Source organism: Stegostoma tigrinum, chromosome 34 (genome assembly GCF_030684315.1).
Source record: "Stegostoma tigrinum isolate sSteTig4 chromosome 34, sSteTig4.hap1, whole genome shotgun sequence".
In the NCBI taxonomy this organism is placed as follows: domain Eukaryota; kingdom Metazoa; phylum Chordata; class Chondrichthyes; order Orectolobiformes; family Stegostomatidae; genus Stegostoma; species Stegostoma tigrinum.
In genome coordinates this window covers 20,541,423-20,557,953 of record NC_081387.1, presented here as the reverse complement: position 1 = coordinate 20,557,953, position 16,531 = coordinate 20,541,423, and the positions used below count along the sequence as shown (strand labels likewise).

At 46.2% G+C, this 16,531-nt stretch overlaps 1 protein-coding gene across 2 annotated transcripts in view; it reads left to right on the top strand.

Moving 5' to 3' along the window:
• slc44a4 (solute carrier family 44 member 4) overlaps positions 1 to 16,531 on the top strand; it is an 82,917-nt gene that overhangs the window by 30,041 nt on the left and 36,345 nt on the right. Inside the window, exons 1-2 of one of the 2 annotated variants that reach the window (XM_059639530.1) lie at positions 46 to 87; positions 9,803 to 9,851. Coding sequence is in view for 1 of the 2 variants with exons in the window: in XM_059639529.1 (XP_059495512.1) it covers positions 9,803 to 9,851 (49 nt within the window). In the remaining variant the exon portion in view is untranslated. Of the gene's footprint in view, positions 1 to 45; positions 88 to 9,802; positions 9,852 to 16,531 lie in introns of those variants that run through there. The other variant, XM_059639529.1, reaches the window with a different exon arrangement.

Genomic DNA, 16,531 nt, shown 5'->3' with positions numbered 1-16,531 from the left:
TGCTCGCAAAGTGCTGCACTCACTTTGAATCATTTTGCGAGGAAGAATTAGCATTCCAGCAGTGGCTTTCCTGAGCTCGATCCTCAAGTAAGTTACAGCCAATGGAAAGCTTTGTGAAATGTAGTCAGGTTATGTTGCAATGTGATCGGTAATTTTTGCACAGCCAACTCCTACAGCAGCAATGAGGTAATGTAGATTAAGGGATAAGTGTTGACTATCGTCTGCAGACAGTCCCTGTGTTCTTACAAACGTGTGAAAAGCGAGAGGTGATCTTATTGAAATAACAAATTTGTGAGGGGTAGTTTGACAGAATAAATGTTGGGAAGAAGTTTCCATTGGTGAGAATGTTGATTCCATGACACAATTACAGAATATAAGGGGACACTCCTTTTAAAACTCGGATGCAAAAAAATTTCTTTTCTGAGTTAGTAAATGTCTGTCTGGAATTCTCCACCTCTGTCGTGGAGGCTAGATCACTGAAAGCGTTTGTTAAAAAGGTATGTAGATTTTTGAAATATTGCGAGTTGAGATTTCTGATCTGGCATAAGAGGAATGGACACTGAGAGTAGATCGGCCAAGATCCAATAGAACGGTGGGCGGACTTGAGGCTGAATGGTCCGTACCTCCTCCTGTTTCTTGTGCTCTTTGAAAAGGAGCAGCAGTAGACCATTCAGCTCATCAGGCTTGCTAAGCCAGTCAATGAATAATGACTGTTATACATCAGGTCACCTGGTTCAGAGCTAGAGACACAATCTTCACACCACAAGAACCCATTGTGACTGATTTTCTTGTAACCTGAAGTCTGCACTTCCACCTTCTCTTCGAATCACCTGACTTGGTGTCTTTTACATCCACCAGAGAGGGAAACAGGATAATGACTCAACAATGTAGCACTCCCTCAATCTTGCATGAGAAAGATCTGCTTTACAGTTGCATCAGTGATCTTGTTAAGGTTTACCTTTCATGAGACTATATAAATCTAAGAGACTGAAGTATGCATTTTTTTTAAAAATTAAAACCCTCTTTTTTTCGCATTGTGATTTGCATTTCATCTTGAGTCAAGGACGTCAGAAACGTTTGATCTACCTTGAAACCTCATCCATATTTGGCCAGCCACCGCTCTGTCAAGAGTAACTGTTACAATGCAGTGAGTGAGGCTACAATTCCTCCAAGCGTGATCTTTGACAGGAAGTCTGAATAGTGCTCTGGCTCACCATCTGGTTATTGTGTTTATTGACAGAGTTGGAGTTGGGGTCAGGTTTGACAAAGAGCTCTGCTCCTGGCTTGGCTTGAGTTGGTGGTAAAGGAGAGAAGCCAATATTTTGGAGGTAGACTGGGAGAATGTTGTGCTCCTGGAACAGGGAGCTAGTGTTCTTTGTTTTTGGTGTTTGCCCAGGGTTGTGATGCTGCTGTCTGGTAAACCTTGGTGCTCGGTTTTACTGATGAGGTGAGATTTATTATGTGCTGCACCATCTGTTCTTCAGTTCCCTGAAGGGACAGCTCCAGTCCCTGTGGGCTGTGAACTGTGTACAACCCAACTGAGTTTCTGTTACCTGACTGAGCACTGTGAAATGTTTTCTTAGCTTTTGGTGATTGATGAGGAAGTATTTATTAGCACCTATTCCATTCTGTCAACTTTAAAACTGTCTAATAGTGTGATCTGGGGTAAATTTGTTATTGGTGCTGGAGGTGGGAGCAGTGCTGCTGTAATTAGTACTGACTTGAATACAGAGGATTAGTAGAAGGGACAGATCTGAAAATAAGAAATAGGAACAGGAGTACTTGAACCTGCTGCACCATTCAATAAGATCACAGCTGATCGTGCTGTAAATTCTGCTCCACTTACCTGCCTGTTCTCCATGACCTTTTAATTCCTTTTAGTGTCAAAAAGTTTATTTACCATTTGCCTTTAAAAAATATTCAATGAGGTAGGCTCCACTGCTTCACCTGGGCAGGGAGTTCCACAGATTTGCAACCCTTTTGGGTGAAGAAGTTCCTCCTCAACTCAGTCCTAAATCTGGTTCCCCTTTTTTTTATTCTGAGGCTATGCCCCCAGCTCTAGTTTCCCCTGCCACTGAAAACAGCCTCCCTGCTCCCTCCCTCCCTTCATCTATTCCCTTAAGATTCTGCCCCCACCCACCCCATTCTTCTAAATTTTCAATCATGTTTAATGTGCAAAATGACTTTTTTCCTCATTTGCTGTCCATCTTGGAGGATTGAAGACTGGACTGAAATGGTGAGCAAACAAGCCTTAGTTTGACCTGGTAAGATATATTGTAATGCCTTTTGGACTAGTTAATCCTGAGACCAAGCCTAATGCTGTAGGGTTATGGTTTCAGATCCCATGAAGAAATTTTAAATAATGCCAGAATACATCTGGAATTAAAAAATTAACTCCAATTAAGCAGTCATCAATTTGTTAGAATAACATCCTTACCCCAGTATGGCCTATATGTGACCAAAGGCAATGTGCTTGACTCTTAACTTCTCTCTAGGGCAAATAGGGATGAACCACACATGCAAAACTTCCCCCACCCTGACCAAATATATATGGGCTATGGGTGGGGTGGGGGGGGGGGGGGGAGCAGGTCAGGAGGAATAAAGCTGCTTGGAGTAGAAAGATGTATCAGTGATAATGGGAACTGCAGATGCTGGAGAATCCAAGATAATAAAATGTGAGGCTGGATGAACACAGCAGGCCCAGCAGCATCTCGGGAGCACCAAAGCTGACGTTTTGGGCCTAGACCCTTCATCAGAAGACAGCCTCACTGAGCCCTGCTGCATCTTCACCATCCCCCCAGACCTCTCTCACTGACTGAGGACGAACAGTCAGTCCTCAGTAAGGGGCTCACCTTTGTCCCCCTACAACCACACATCAATGAATACCCGTCATGGTTGGACATAGAACAGTTTTTCCGCCGCCTTCGCCTCCACGCTTAGCACTTCAACCGGGAACCTAACCCTCCCTCCACTGACCCCTTCGCCCACTTCCAACACAAGTCCTCCTCCTGGACACCACCCCCATGCCTCCTACCTCCCCTCGACCTCTTCATCTCCAACTGCTGTCGAGACCTCAACCTCTCCACCCCTCTCACCCACTCCAACCTCTCCCCCGCAGAACGGGCAGCCCTCCGGTCCAACCCCAACCTCACCATCAAACCTGCAGGGAAGGGTGGCGCAGTAGTAGTATGGCGCACTGACCTCTACATCGCCGATGCCAACTCTCCGACACCACCTCCTACCGCCCCCTCGATCATGACCCCACCCCGAGCACCAAACCATCTCCAACACCATTCATGACCGCATCACCTCAGGGGACGTCCCACCCACAGCCTCCAACCTCATTGTTCCCCAACCCCGCACGGCCTGTTTCTATCTCCTTCCCAAAATCCACAAACCTGCCTGCTCTGGTCGACCCATTGTCTCAGCCTGTTCCTGCCCCACTGAACTCACTCATCTCCACCTATCTGGACTCCATTTTCTCCCCTTTTGGTCCCTACCTACCTACGTCCGTGACACTACCCACGCCCTCCACCTCCTCCAGGATTTCCGATTCCCTGGCCCCCAACACCTGATTTTCACCATGGACGTCCAGTCACTATACACCACCTGTATTCCTCATGCAGGTGGCCTCAAGGCCCTCTGCTTCTTCCCGTCCCGCAGGCCCGACCAGTTCCCCCACCGCCCCCCCCCCCCCCCCCCCATCCGCCTAGCTGAACTCGTCCTCACCCTCAACAACTTCTCTTTCGATTCCTCCCACCCCCTACAGACCAAAGGGGTGGCCATGGGCACCAGCTATGCCTGCCTCTTTGTAGGTTACGTGGATCAGTCCCTCTTCCTCACCTACACAGGCCCCAAACCCCACCTCTTCCTCTGTTACATTGACTGTATCGGCGCTGCCTCTTGCTCCCCAGAGGAGCTCGAACAGTTCATCCACTTCAGCAACACCTTCCACCCCAACCTTCAGTTCACCTGGGCCATCTCCAGCACATCCCTCACCTTCCTGGACCTCTGTCTCCATCTCAGGCAACTAGCTTGCAAGTGATGTCCATTTCAAGCCCACCGACTCCCACAGCTACCTAGAATACACCTCCTCCCACCCACCCTCCTGCAAAAATTCCATCCCCTATTCCCAATTCCTCCGCCTCCGCTGCATCTGCTCCCACGATGAGGCATTCCACTCCCGCACATCCCAGATGTCCAAGTTCTTCAAGGACTGCAACTTGCGCCCCCCCCCCCCCGCTGTGGTCAAGAACGCCCTTGACTGCATCTCCCGCATTTCCCACACACATCTCTCTCACCCCACAACCGCCCAAACGATCCCCCTCGTTCTCACACACACCACCCCACCAACCTCCGGATACAACGCATCATCCTCCGACACTTCCGCCATCTACAATCCGACCCCACCACCAAGACACTTTTCCATCCCCACCCTTGTCTGCTTTCCAGAGAGACCACTCTCTCCGTGACTCCCTTGTTCGCTCCACACTGCCCTCCATCCCCACCACACCCGGCACCTTCCCCTGCAACCGCAGGAAATGCTACACTTGCCCCCACACCACCTCCCTCACCCCTATCCCAGGCCCCAAGATGACTTTCTATATTAAGCAGAGGTTCACCTGCACATCTGCCAATGTGGTATACTGTATCCATTGTACCCGATGTGGCTTCCTCTAAATTGGGGAAACCAAGCGGAGGCTTGGGGACTGCATTGCAGAACACCTCCGTTCGGTTCGCAATAAACAACTGCACCTCCCAGTCGCAAACCACTTCCACTCCCCCTCCCATTCTTTAGGTGACATGTCCATCATAGGCCTCCTGCAGTGCCACAATAATACCACCCGAAGGTTGCAGAAACAGCAACTCATATTCTGCTTGGGAACCCTGCAGCCCAATGGTATCAATGTGGACTTCACCAGCTTCAAAATCTCCTGTCCCCCCCCATGCCCTCCCCACCCCAACTGCACCACACAACCAGCCCAGCTCTTCCCCTCCACCCACTGCATCCCAAAACCAGTCCAGCCTGTGTCTGTCTCTGCCTCCCTAACCTGTTCTTCCTCTCACCCATCTCTTGCACCCACCCCAAGCCGCACCTCCATCTCCTACCTACTAACCTCATCCCACCTCCTTGACCTGTCCGACTTCGCTGGACTGACCTATTTCCCCCCCTCCCCACCTACACTCTCCTCTCCACCTATCTTCTTTTCTCTCCATCTTCGGTCCACCTCCCCCTCTCTCCCTATTTATTCCAGAAGCCTCACCCCATCCCCCTCTCTGATGGGTCTAGGCCCAAAATGTCAGCTTTTGTGCTCCTGAGATGCTGCTGGGCCTGCTGTGTTCATCCAGCCTCACGTTTTATTATCTTGAAGTAGAAAGATACTTTGTTAAACTATTCCAGACACTAGCCAGACCACACCTAGAATCTTTTAACAGTTTTTGGTCTCCTTTTCTAAAGAAAGATCCACTGGAATTGGAGGCAGGCCAGAGAAGGTTCACTTGGTTGATCCTGGGTTTGGGGCATTATCTAATGAGGAGAGATGAGTAGGTTGGGCTTGGTACATTCCAACAAGCATAAGAATGACAGGCGACCTTACTGGGACAAAATAGATCCTTAGGTCACTTGATAGGGTAGGTGCATAAAGATTGTTTCTCCCTTGTGGGAGAGTCTAGTATAATCTTGAAGTAAGTGGTCAACCAGTTCTGATAGAAATGAGGAGGCGTTTCTTCTCTTGGGGAGTGATGAATCTATGGTATTCTCTACTGCAGAGGTCTTCAAGGTTGGACATCAAGTATATTCAAGGCTGAGACCGACCAACTTTTTTTTTAATCAGTAAGGCATCAAGGGCTATGAGGATAGGGCAGGAAAGTGGAGTTGAGCATTATTGCTTAAGCTGTGATCCTATTTCAATGGGAGAACAGCAGGTTGAACAACAAACAATGGCTTGCTTCTTTTCCTTGTGCCTTTTAAAGAGTATCCTAATATTGTTCTAGCAGTGAGGAGTGTGGTGCTAAGATGTGCTGTCGAAGGTGAGTTAGGTACCTTCTGTGTATGTTCGTGGTTCATGAATCATTATCCTCACATCGCAGTCACTGATCGCTCAGATAATGTTTTTATATACACAGCATCTTGCACGCAGGAGCTCAGGTGCTGGTGAGAAAGTGGGCAGATGATTGAAGGAGGAGATCTGTGCAATTTGAAATTCTTGAGACTGAGCTAAATGAATGTAGTTTGGAAAGCAAGGGTTTTGAGCATGGAATTGCAATAGGTATCAACTACAATTTGATTGGTCAAATGACCTCCTCCTGTTTGCACTTTGTTTGTGGGATCTGAGCATCACTGCCTGGGCCAGCATTTGTTCCCATCCCTAATTGCTCTGGAGAAAATGGGGCCCCCTTCTCAAACCACTGCAGTCCTTGGGATATTGAAACACCCACTGTGCTGTTAGGGAAGGAGTTTCACATTTTTGACCCAGTGACAGTGGAATTTGGAATGTAGTTTCAAAAAAACTACGTTCACGGGAAGTGGGCAGTGTTAGCTGGGCCACCACTTATTGCCCATCCCTAGTCTCCTTTGGTGGTGTATTGCCTTCTTGAACTATGCTGTAGATAGACTCTGTTAGGGTGGGAGTTTGAGGGTTTTTGATACAAGAACAGTCAAGGGACAGTGACAAATTTCCAAGTCAGGATGGCGAGTTATTTGGAGGAGAACATGCAGCTAGTGGTGTTCCCCATGTATTTGCTGTCCTTGTTCTTCTAAATGGTAGGTTGGTCCAATCAAAGGATGCTTGGTGAATTGCTGCAATGTAGCTTGGATATGGTAGACTCTTCTAGCATTGTATATTGGTGCTGTGGGGAGTGAGCATTGAGCGTGGCGAATAATATGCCATTCAAGTGGACTGAGGCTAGCTCCAGGTTTATTTATCTGAATGTTAAGTCCAAAAATGGTGAGATTTGAACCCTATTTTCTGAGAAGATTAACAATGTCCTTGATTACTAGTCTAGTGTCATTACTAATTTTCCTCCATCTTATACCAGAGCAGAAGTAGGCCACTTAGCCCACCTGAGTCTGCTCTGCTATTCAATAAGATCATGGTTGATCTCTCCCCAGTGTTACAAGCTGTGCTTCTCTCCCTGCTATCGAACCCTAATCCTTACTGACCCTACGTCTTATATTCTGGTCCAGAGGTTAGGCTAGTCCTGGCTCTTGTCTTGTCTTATAGCCTGTTCAGGTTTAGCTAATCTTTAATTTGTTGGTGGTGCTGTTGGCTTCAGCAAACCTGGTCTTGGACAAAATAGAATTAACTAAAAGGCAGGAGTGGGGTGGAGAGGTCTCATAACCATTTTTAAAAAAAAAATTGAATCTTTGTGAGCAAGTAACAGTGGGTAGAAACCTTCTGTGTCATGTCTAAACTAACCTTTCAAAATGCAAAAGCAGGAAATGCAACATTTTCACCTCTTCTCACCTCCAAGAACCTAAACAGACATTCTAAATGAAACAGTGATTCGTCTGCACTAGTTTTGATTTCAGTTTGTTCATGAACTGGCCTCCCCCTCAGGGTGATCAAATGTGTATTATTTAAGTCCTTTGCAGAATGGATCCTTTTTAACTCTGAGCGCAACTCTGACGTTCAGTTACTGCACTTGAATGTGGACTGTTTCCATATCTGAGGAGTCACAAATGGTGCTGAGCATTTATGCAATCATTGGTGAACATCCCCAACTTCTACTCTGTTAGGTGGAGGGAAGGTCAGTGCTGAAGTAGATGAAAATGTTTTGGGTGTAGGGCACGATTTTAAGGAACTCCTGCAGAGATGTGCTGAAGCTAAGATAACTGACCTCAAACAACCACAACTATCTTCTCACTAGCTAGAGATGATTCCAACCGGTGGCAGAATTTCCAGCCCCCGCCCCCATTCCCATGACATCAGTTGGACCACTTGGTCAAATGCTGTCTTTGATGTTTAATGGCTCGCTCTCGCTCTTGCCCGCCCGTTGTGCATTTCTTCTCCGAGCTCTGCAGATCTGGTCGAATTTAAACTGACTGACTGTCATTGAGCAGGTTATTGCTGACTTTAAATGCTACTCAATAGCACTATTGGTGACACCTTGCTGAATAATGAGCATGAACAAGGGCAGTCATGGATTGCATCGGAGTTGTCTTGCAGATGTGGCATATCTGGGCAAATTTTCCACAGTATCGGGTTTACATACTAACTTTGTACCTTCAGATGAAGATTGGTGTTGTTCCTCTCCTTCAATGTGCAGCCTCTTCATCTGAAATTGAAATACATCAAAGGATTTATGTAAACATTAATCCAGTTTCAGTACCAGAAACTTGTTTGTTTTTTGTTGGAATGCTGAGGGTGTACTTCTCATCCTATTTTAGAAAAATTAGAACTTCCTTTTTATCAAGTTACCAGCTGCTATTCCTCAGTCATAGTCATACAGCATAGAAACAGGCCCTTCAGCCCACCATGTCTATGCTGACTAACAAATGCAAAACAACACTAATCCCTTATGCCTGCACTTGATTCATAGCTTCAATGCCCTGGCATTTTAAGTGCTCATCCAGATACTACTTGGGTCATGAGTACCCACCTCCACCACCCCCTCAGACCTCACATTCCATATTTCTGCCACCCTTTTGTGTAATGTGTGAAATTTTTATTTTTTCCAATCTCCTCTAAATCACTTGCTCCTCACATTTTACTCAGTGGTAAGGACGTGGAACGCCCTGCCTGCAACGCATTAGGGACATTTACACAGTCCTTGGATAAGCATATGGATGATGGAATAGTGTAGGGTGGAGGGGCTTAGGTTAGTTCACAGGTCAGCGTAACATCGAGGGCCGAAGGGTCTGTTCTGCGCTGTATTGTTCTAGCTACAAGTAGCTGCTCCCAGTCTCATTACACAGGATCGGGTAATGATATCGAATTTGGTCCCCCCACCCACTTAGACAGGGAGGTGGTGGCCTAGTGGTGGTATAGCTGGACTATTAATCCACAGTCCCGGTTAACATTCCTGGGACACCGGGTTCAAATCCCACAACCACAATGGTGGAATTTGAATTCAGTATAACATCTGGAATTAAGAATCTTACGATGACCATGAATCCATTGTTGATTTTCACAAAAACCCATCTGGTTCACTAATCTCCTTTTTAGGGAAGGAAACTGTCATCCTCACCTGGGTCTGGCCTACATGTGACTCCAGGCCCACAGCGATGCAGTTGACTCTGAACTGCCCTCTGGCAACTAGGGATTGCCAATACATGCTGCCTAGCCAGTAGTGCCCACATCCTGTTAATGAATGAAGAAAAACTTTTTTGCAGTTTTCTTATTCCTTTCCATAACAACTTGAACTTTTAGAGTTATGACAACATCCCCAAAATGCTCACCCACTGAAACCTCAACCACTTGGCTGGCTTCATCCCCTAGGATTAGGTCTAACTCTGTCCTCCTCTCTAGTAGCACCACACCAGCACAAAAAGCTCTCCTGGATGCACTTTGGAATTTCCACCCATCTAATTGTTTCATGCTGAGGTGATCCCAGTTAATGTAAGCAAAGTCTAAATCCTCAACAGCGATAACACTGTTTCGCTTGCACCTTTTTGTGAGAACATGTTAGTTTGTTTGATCAGTTGTCATTTTAAACCCCTGAGACAGGGGTTGTTGGGTGTTGGGAGGTGGGGGAGGGGTTTGGTTGAGGGGAGGGCGAGTAGTGCAGGGTGTGGAACACTGTTTGCAACTAGTAGCTAAATCGCAGGCTGTTCTGACCCTTGTTTCCATTTTGTTACTAGGGGAACCAGCCAAATATGATCCGACTTTCAAGGGCCCAATCAAAAACAGGTAAGATTAAAAGCATGTACTATCACTGCAGCTCTGGGGTAAATAATCGCGAAGTCACAAACCTTTTGCACGGAGAACACTTTATCTCTGTCCTTTAGCTCCCCGACAAGAAGAAACTAACCCTCAATGCCTACCCTGTTGAATCCCATCAGAATCTTGCATATTTTGTGCAATGCACCTCCCGTTCTAGTAAACTCCACAGACTAATGACCCAATTTAATCTGCTTTCCATTGTAGAACTTTGTAGTTGGGTATCAGAGATAATGGGAACTGCAGATGCTGGAGAATCCAAGACAATAAAATGTGAGGCTGGATGAACACAGCAGGCCAAGCAGCATCTCAGGAGCACAAAAGCTGACATTTCGGGCCTAGACCCTTCATCAGAGAGGGGGATGGGGTGAGGGTTCTGGAATAAATAGGGAGAGAAGGGGAGGCGGACCGAAGATGGAGAGAAAAGAAGATAGGTGGGGAGGGGATAGGTCAGTCCAGGGAAGACGGACAGGTCAAGGAGGTGGGATGAGGTTAGTAGGTAGATGGGGGTGCGGCTTGGGGTGGGAGGAAGGGATGGGTGAGAGGAAGAACAGGTTAGGGAGGCAGAGACAGGTTGGACTGGTTTTGGGATGCAGTGGGTGGAGGGGAAGAGCTGAGCTGGTTGTGTGGTGCAGTGGGGGGAGGGGACAAACTGGGCTGGTTGAGGGATGCGGTGGGGGAAGGGGGAGATTTGAAGCTGGTGAAGTCCACATTGATACCATTAGGCTGCAGGGCTCCCAGGCGGAATATGAGTTGCTATTCCTGCAACCTTCGGGTGGCATCATTGTGGCAGTGCAGGAGGCCCATGATGGACATGTCATCTAGAGAATGGGAGGGGGAGTGGAAATGGTTTGCGACTGGGAGGTGCAGTTGTTTGTTGCGAACTGAGCGGAGGTGTTCTGCAAAGCGGTCCCCAAGGCTCCGCTTGCTTTCCCCAATGTATGGAAGCCACACCGGGTACAGTGGATGCAGTATACCACATTGGCAGATGTGCAGGTGAACCTCTCTCCGATGTGGTATACTGCATCCACTGTACCCGGTGTGGCTACCTCTACATTGGGGAAACCAAGCGGAGGCTTGGGGACCGCTTTGCAGAACACCTCTGCTCAGTTCGCAACAAACAACTGCACCTCCCAGTCGCAAACCATTTCCACTCCCCCTCCCATTCTTTGGATGACATGTCCATCATGGGCCTCCTGCAGTGCCATAATGATGCCACCCGAAGGTTGCAGGAACAGCAACTCATATTCCGCCTGGGAACCCTACAGCCTAATGGTATCAATGTCGACTTCACCAGTTTCAAAATCTCCCCTTCCCCCACCGCATCCGTAAACCAGCCCAGTTCGTTCCCCTCCCCCCCCCCCCCCCCCCCCCCCCACTGCACCACACAACCAGCCCAGCTCTTCCCCTCCACCCACTGCATCCCAAAACCAGTCCAACCTGTCTCTGCCTCCCTAACCTGTTCTTCCTCTCACCCATCCCTTCCTCCCACCCCAAGCCGCACCCCCATCTACCTACTAACCTCATCCCACCTCCTTGACCTGTCCGTCTTCCCTGGACTGACCTATCCCCTCCCTACCTCCCCACCTATACTCTCTCCTCCTATCTTCTTTTGTAGTTGGGTAGTTGTTTTCAACCATGGATGCAATGGGCTGAAGAGACAGTTTTTCCCTTTGCTGAAGATCTCTGTGCCTTTATGAATGTAGTCCTGTCTCCCACCTGTCAAATCAACCGAGGTGAGCCTTCGCTCCGATTCAATTATATCCTTCCTTAAATATTAATACCAAAACTGCAGGCTATGAAGAAACACCAGTTAATTTCCAAATAAGCAATTTATTCTCTGTTGCTTGCAAGTTAGTTTTTAATTCTTGGGGACTTGGTGTGATCCTAGATGGAAGGCACTGATTGAGTCTGCAAGTGTCCCAAGGTGATCAAGTCCCATTTCTTGTTTTTTTTTTTTTGCTTTGGATTTTGAACAGGGTTGACACTCAAATGCAATACACACTTCAACTCATGTGCCCAAGGTATCATGTATCATGATGCAAGGGGACGTAATTTTTAAGGTGAAAGGCTGCAAGTTTAGAGGGGATTTGAGGAATATGTTTGTTCACCAAGTGGATGATGAGGGTTTGCAATGCACAACCTGGGAGGGCAGTTCAGATAGGAAACCTCCAGTCCTTTTTTTTTAAGGAAAAGTGTCCTTGGATGAGCCCTTGAGAACTTTTGAGGCATAACATTCAAAGCTTTAGGCCAAGTGCTGGAAAGTGAGACCAATGTAGATTTTAGAGCCGTAGTTGTCAGTGCAGAATCGATGGGCTGAAGGGCCTCTTCTGTATTGTACAATCCTATGCTTGCTTCCAGGCCTGTACCAATGGCATTCCCTGGGAAACTAGTGTGCGTCCTGATGAAGCAGTTTTCTGAAACATATAACTGGGCACCAAGACTGGGAAGTTCCCACAGCTTCTAAGATACTCTGTAAATTTCAGTTTTCTGGGTTTGATCGGTGTGTGGGGATAGGGAGCTGGTTGACAGGGCAATGAATCACAGACAGAAGCCATCAAAGGTGGTCTGTCAGGCTACAGAAGACTTTAACAAAACAGACAGCCTCAGCATCATACGATCAGGGTTTCCCAAAGTGCAGTTTGGGGTCCTAAGTGAAAATGCAAGATAACATTCAGTCAAGTTCCTGCTGTAACAGACCCATGACAATTTCAAGCCTAGAAATAGGGTCCCATTTGGCAGAAGGACAGGCAGCACTGACCTAAGCTTTTAATAGGGGTTTAGAGTAAAAGAGGAAAGGTGGCTTATTTTAGATTTGTATGAAGCACAGGTTTGGCCTCGCATGCATTGCTTCCAGTTCTGGGCACCACGCTTGAAGAATGGTATGAAAGCTTGAAGCCAGTGCAGAATTGTCCCACAGATGAGGAAGATCAGTTAAATTGAGAGATTGGAGAACGTGGGAATGCTTTCAGTTGAGACAAGTTTTGCTAGAGGTGTTCAAAATCTTGAACAGTTGACAGGGTGGTAAAGCAAACGTTTCCACTAGTGGAAACAAACAGATTTAAGGTATTGCAGTGAGGGTTTTAGGTTCTGGACTGTGCTGCTGGAGGTTGTGCTGGAAGCAGCTTCAACTGAGGCATTTGAGGGTAATTAGATTGTTATCATAAAAGGAAGATTGCGAGGAGAAGGCAGGCAAGTGCCAATATGTGAATTGTTCCTTGAGAGAACTAGGGCTGGCATGGCAGGTCAAATGGTCACAGCACAGAAGGAGGCCATTCTGTGATAGCATTATTTAAGAATGCTAGCCAACATTAATTTGGTTCTTTTTTTATTAACTTTCTGAAACTTGTTTATTGAATATGAATTGTTTTTAAGTGTATGCATAAACTGGGGAGTCACCTGGGATGACTTTAAATGGGAGCAGTCTGTAATTTAGGATTATTACGTTAGGAGATGTGTGTCTGTGAAGAGCAAAATGCTCAAGTCTATGAAAATAACCTTTGTACTTTCCTTCAACTATGTATTTTCTACAGGACAGCTTTTCTTAATCTATTAATGCTTCCCAGTTTTAATAGGTTACAATGTGATTAGAATGGGCAGGGCATGATAGTCAATTTTTTTTTAGTGCTCTGTAGCTGCCTGATCTTTTCAATTTACTTTTACTTCTATTTTGTTTTCCACTTTTTTTCTCACTCTCTGCACACAACCTTCCTCCCTCTTGCCCCTCAAACAAAAATTCAGCTTCCTAGATATTAGAAGGGTATAAGTGACTGTGTGCAGAGCATTTTGGCCCCTTGGTCAGTTGTTGGCCTGATCAGGCTTTTGTAAGCCTATTCTCATAGTCTTGTGTGGCTTGGTTTGAACTGTTTTGTTTTTGCTCCTGCGATGCACCTGAGGATTGTTGTAACTCCAGATGCTTTTTAAATGCAATTATCCCATGGCTCAGCATATAAATGGGAAAAGGTGTTCATAAAGTGGGATTGAAGGGACGGGCGCCTTAATTAATTACAAGTCAGGGTGCAGCCCATGTACGATATAATGTTATTTATAAATGCATGGGACTTGTGTGGTGAAAACACACATAACAGCATTTTCCTGTTTTTTTTATTCACCTTGTGAAATCCAGTTTAAAATAGGCACTGTGGCAGCTGGAAGTGAGCCAGGCCAAAATTGTATTCTGGCCAAGTTTTCACTTTGTGTTTTTGCATGTGAGGAAAATGAATTTTCCAATTGTGACACTGAAACAAAACCTGCTGGAAATATACCTGAGTTTTAATGAAAGGTCAACTCAACCCGACATGTTTAAATTTGTTTCTCGCTCCAGTGGTGGTGTCTGACTTGAGAATTTCCAGCATCTTACAGACCTTTTTTTGTCTTTGCATTTTCAATATCTGCAACTTTTTGTTTTTTGCCTTTTTTTCATTTTTGTTTGTGCTGAAGTGAGACAGCTGTCTAGAGGTTAGGCTGTGCTGCTCCTGTCAGGGGCCCTGGAGCAAGGAATTTAAGGTGCTTATTTTGCCTTTTGTCAAGTTTTTGAAACTTCTTAGCTGAAAGCTTTGAACTCTTCTGTATGTCCAAACATGAATCATCTCTAACAAAGACAAGAGGCGTATTGAAGATAGAGGTTATGAAGATTTTCATAACTTGGTGAACTGGGCATGAGAGATATCTAGGGGAAACAAAAGGGTCTGTTCATGGAAGTTGGCACCAAGCTTGGGGGTGGTTTGATGGAGGGGGGGGGGGTGGGAAGAGGTTGAGCAAGGGAGGAACAGCTTTTTTTTTAATGGTGTGAGCAGTTGTCCTGTGCCTGCTGGCTGGAAGGATTTGAGCTTGTGGCTAACAATGTAAACAGCCAGATCTTGGAAATAGTGTATATCAGAAAGTGCTCAGAGTCCAGGGCAGTCCTCGAGTGACAGTACTTAAGGCAGTTGACATCTTCTTCAAATGGAAGATGAACCAGAAAAAGAGGAGGAAAGCTCGGAAGAGCTTTTGAATGATATGGCCAGGGAGGAGGACTCTGCTTTCACTATTGTAATGCGACCAAGATATTCTGTGGAGCTACTTTATTTTGTTCTCTATCAGTAAACCCCATCCTTTGATTTATCATGAGATAACACTGTAGAGCTGGATGAACACAGCAGGCCAAGCAGCATCAGGAGCAGGAAAGCTAATGTTTCAGTTCAAGACCTTCTTCAGAAAGAACATAGAACAATACAGCGCAGAACAGGCCCTTCGGCCCTCAATGTTGCGCCAACCTGTCAACTAATCTAAGCCCCTCCCCCTACACTATCCCATCATTATCCATATGCCTATCCAAGGACTGTTTAAATGCCCCTAATGTGTGGCTGTGATAAAGAAGGGTCTTGACCCAAAACATTTAACTTTCCTGCTCCTCTGATGCTGCTTGGCCTGCTGTGTTCATCCAGCTCTACCCCATGTTATCTCAGATTCTCCAGCATTGGCAGATCCTACCTTGATTTATCATGTGTTGTTTAAGTTCAAATTGGAATCCCAACAGTGTGGAAACAGGCCATTTGGCCCAACTAGTCCACACCGACCCTCGGAGCATTCCACTCAGTCCCATCCCCTTAAAGCGCACCTAATCTACACATCCCTGAACACTACAGGCAATTTAGCACAGCCAATCCACCTAGTCTGCACAATTTTGGACTGTGGGAGGAAACCAGAGGAAACCCACGCAGGCATGTGGCGATTGCATGTCTGTGTGGAGTTTGCGCAAGGGTGGAATCAAACCCAGGTCCCTGGCACTGAGGCAGCAGTGCTAACAACTAAGCCGGGGTGAAAGCTTTAGCACCTATTGTCTGTAACAAGCAAAGCTCGTGCCGAGGTGATTGATAAGTGAGATATTCCAGTTGTCTTATTGGCTTCCAGCTATAAGCCTTGCTGTCAGAGCTTTGGGTAAAAGAACAGACTACATCTGTGAACAAGGCTGGAAAAGCCAAGATAGCATGAGAGATGTGGACGTTAAAGTGTAGGAATTGTAATACTTGTGCTTTAATCTGTATAAAGCTCAAAGGTGTTTGGTTACCCACAAGTGAGCTTTACACTTCATGAAATGAAGTTTACCACTCTGCACTTATGCATGAAATAAATGATCATAAACCTGATTTATTGAGGCCCCTTTAAATTTGTAAAGTTGACCCCATTGCAGTTGCATATGTTTTCTGTCTGATTTATGTAATGTATCACGTAAACTGCTGAATCTTAAATCTTAACTTCCTTACAAATGGTTCACTTTACACCGGGAAGGACAGCACCTTGGGCTCAGATTAAGGGTGAGGAAATGACTTCGTGGTATTGTCGCTGGACTGCTAAACCAGAGACCCTGAATGTTCTGAGGACTAGAGTTCGAATCCTGCCACGGCAGATGGTGGAATTTAAACCAAATGAAATCTGGAGTTAGGCGTCTTGCAATGACTACAAATCCATAGTCAATTGTCAGGGAAAATCCATCTGGCTTACTAATGCCCTTTAGGAAAGATACTACAATCCCAGTCTACTTTTGACTCCAGGCCCACAGCAGTGTGGTTGACTCCTAACTGCCCTCTGGCCAATAAATGCTGGACTAGCCAGTAATATTTGAATCTCACAAATGAATAAAATAAGTGATTGCCCAGACAGCGCTGATC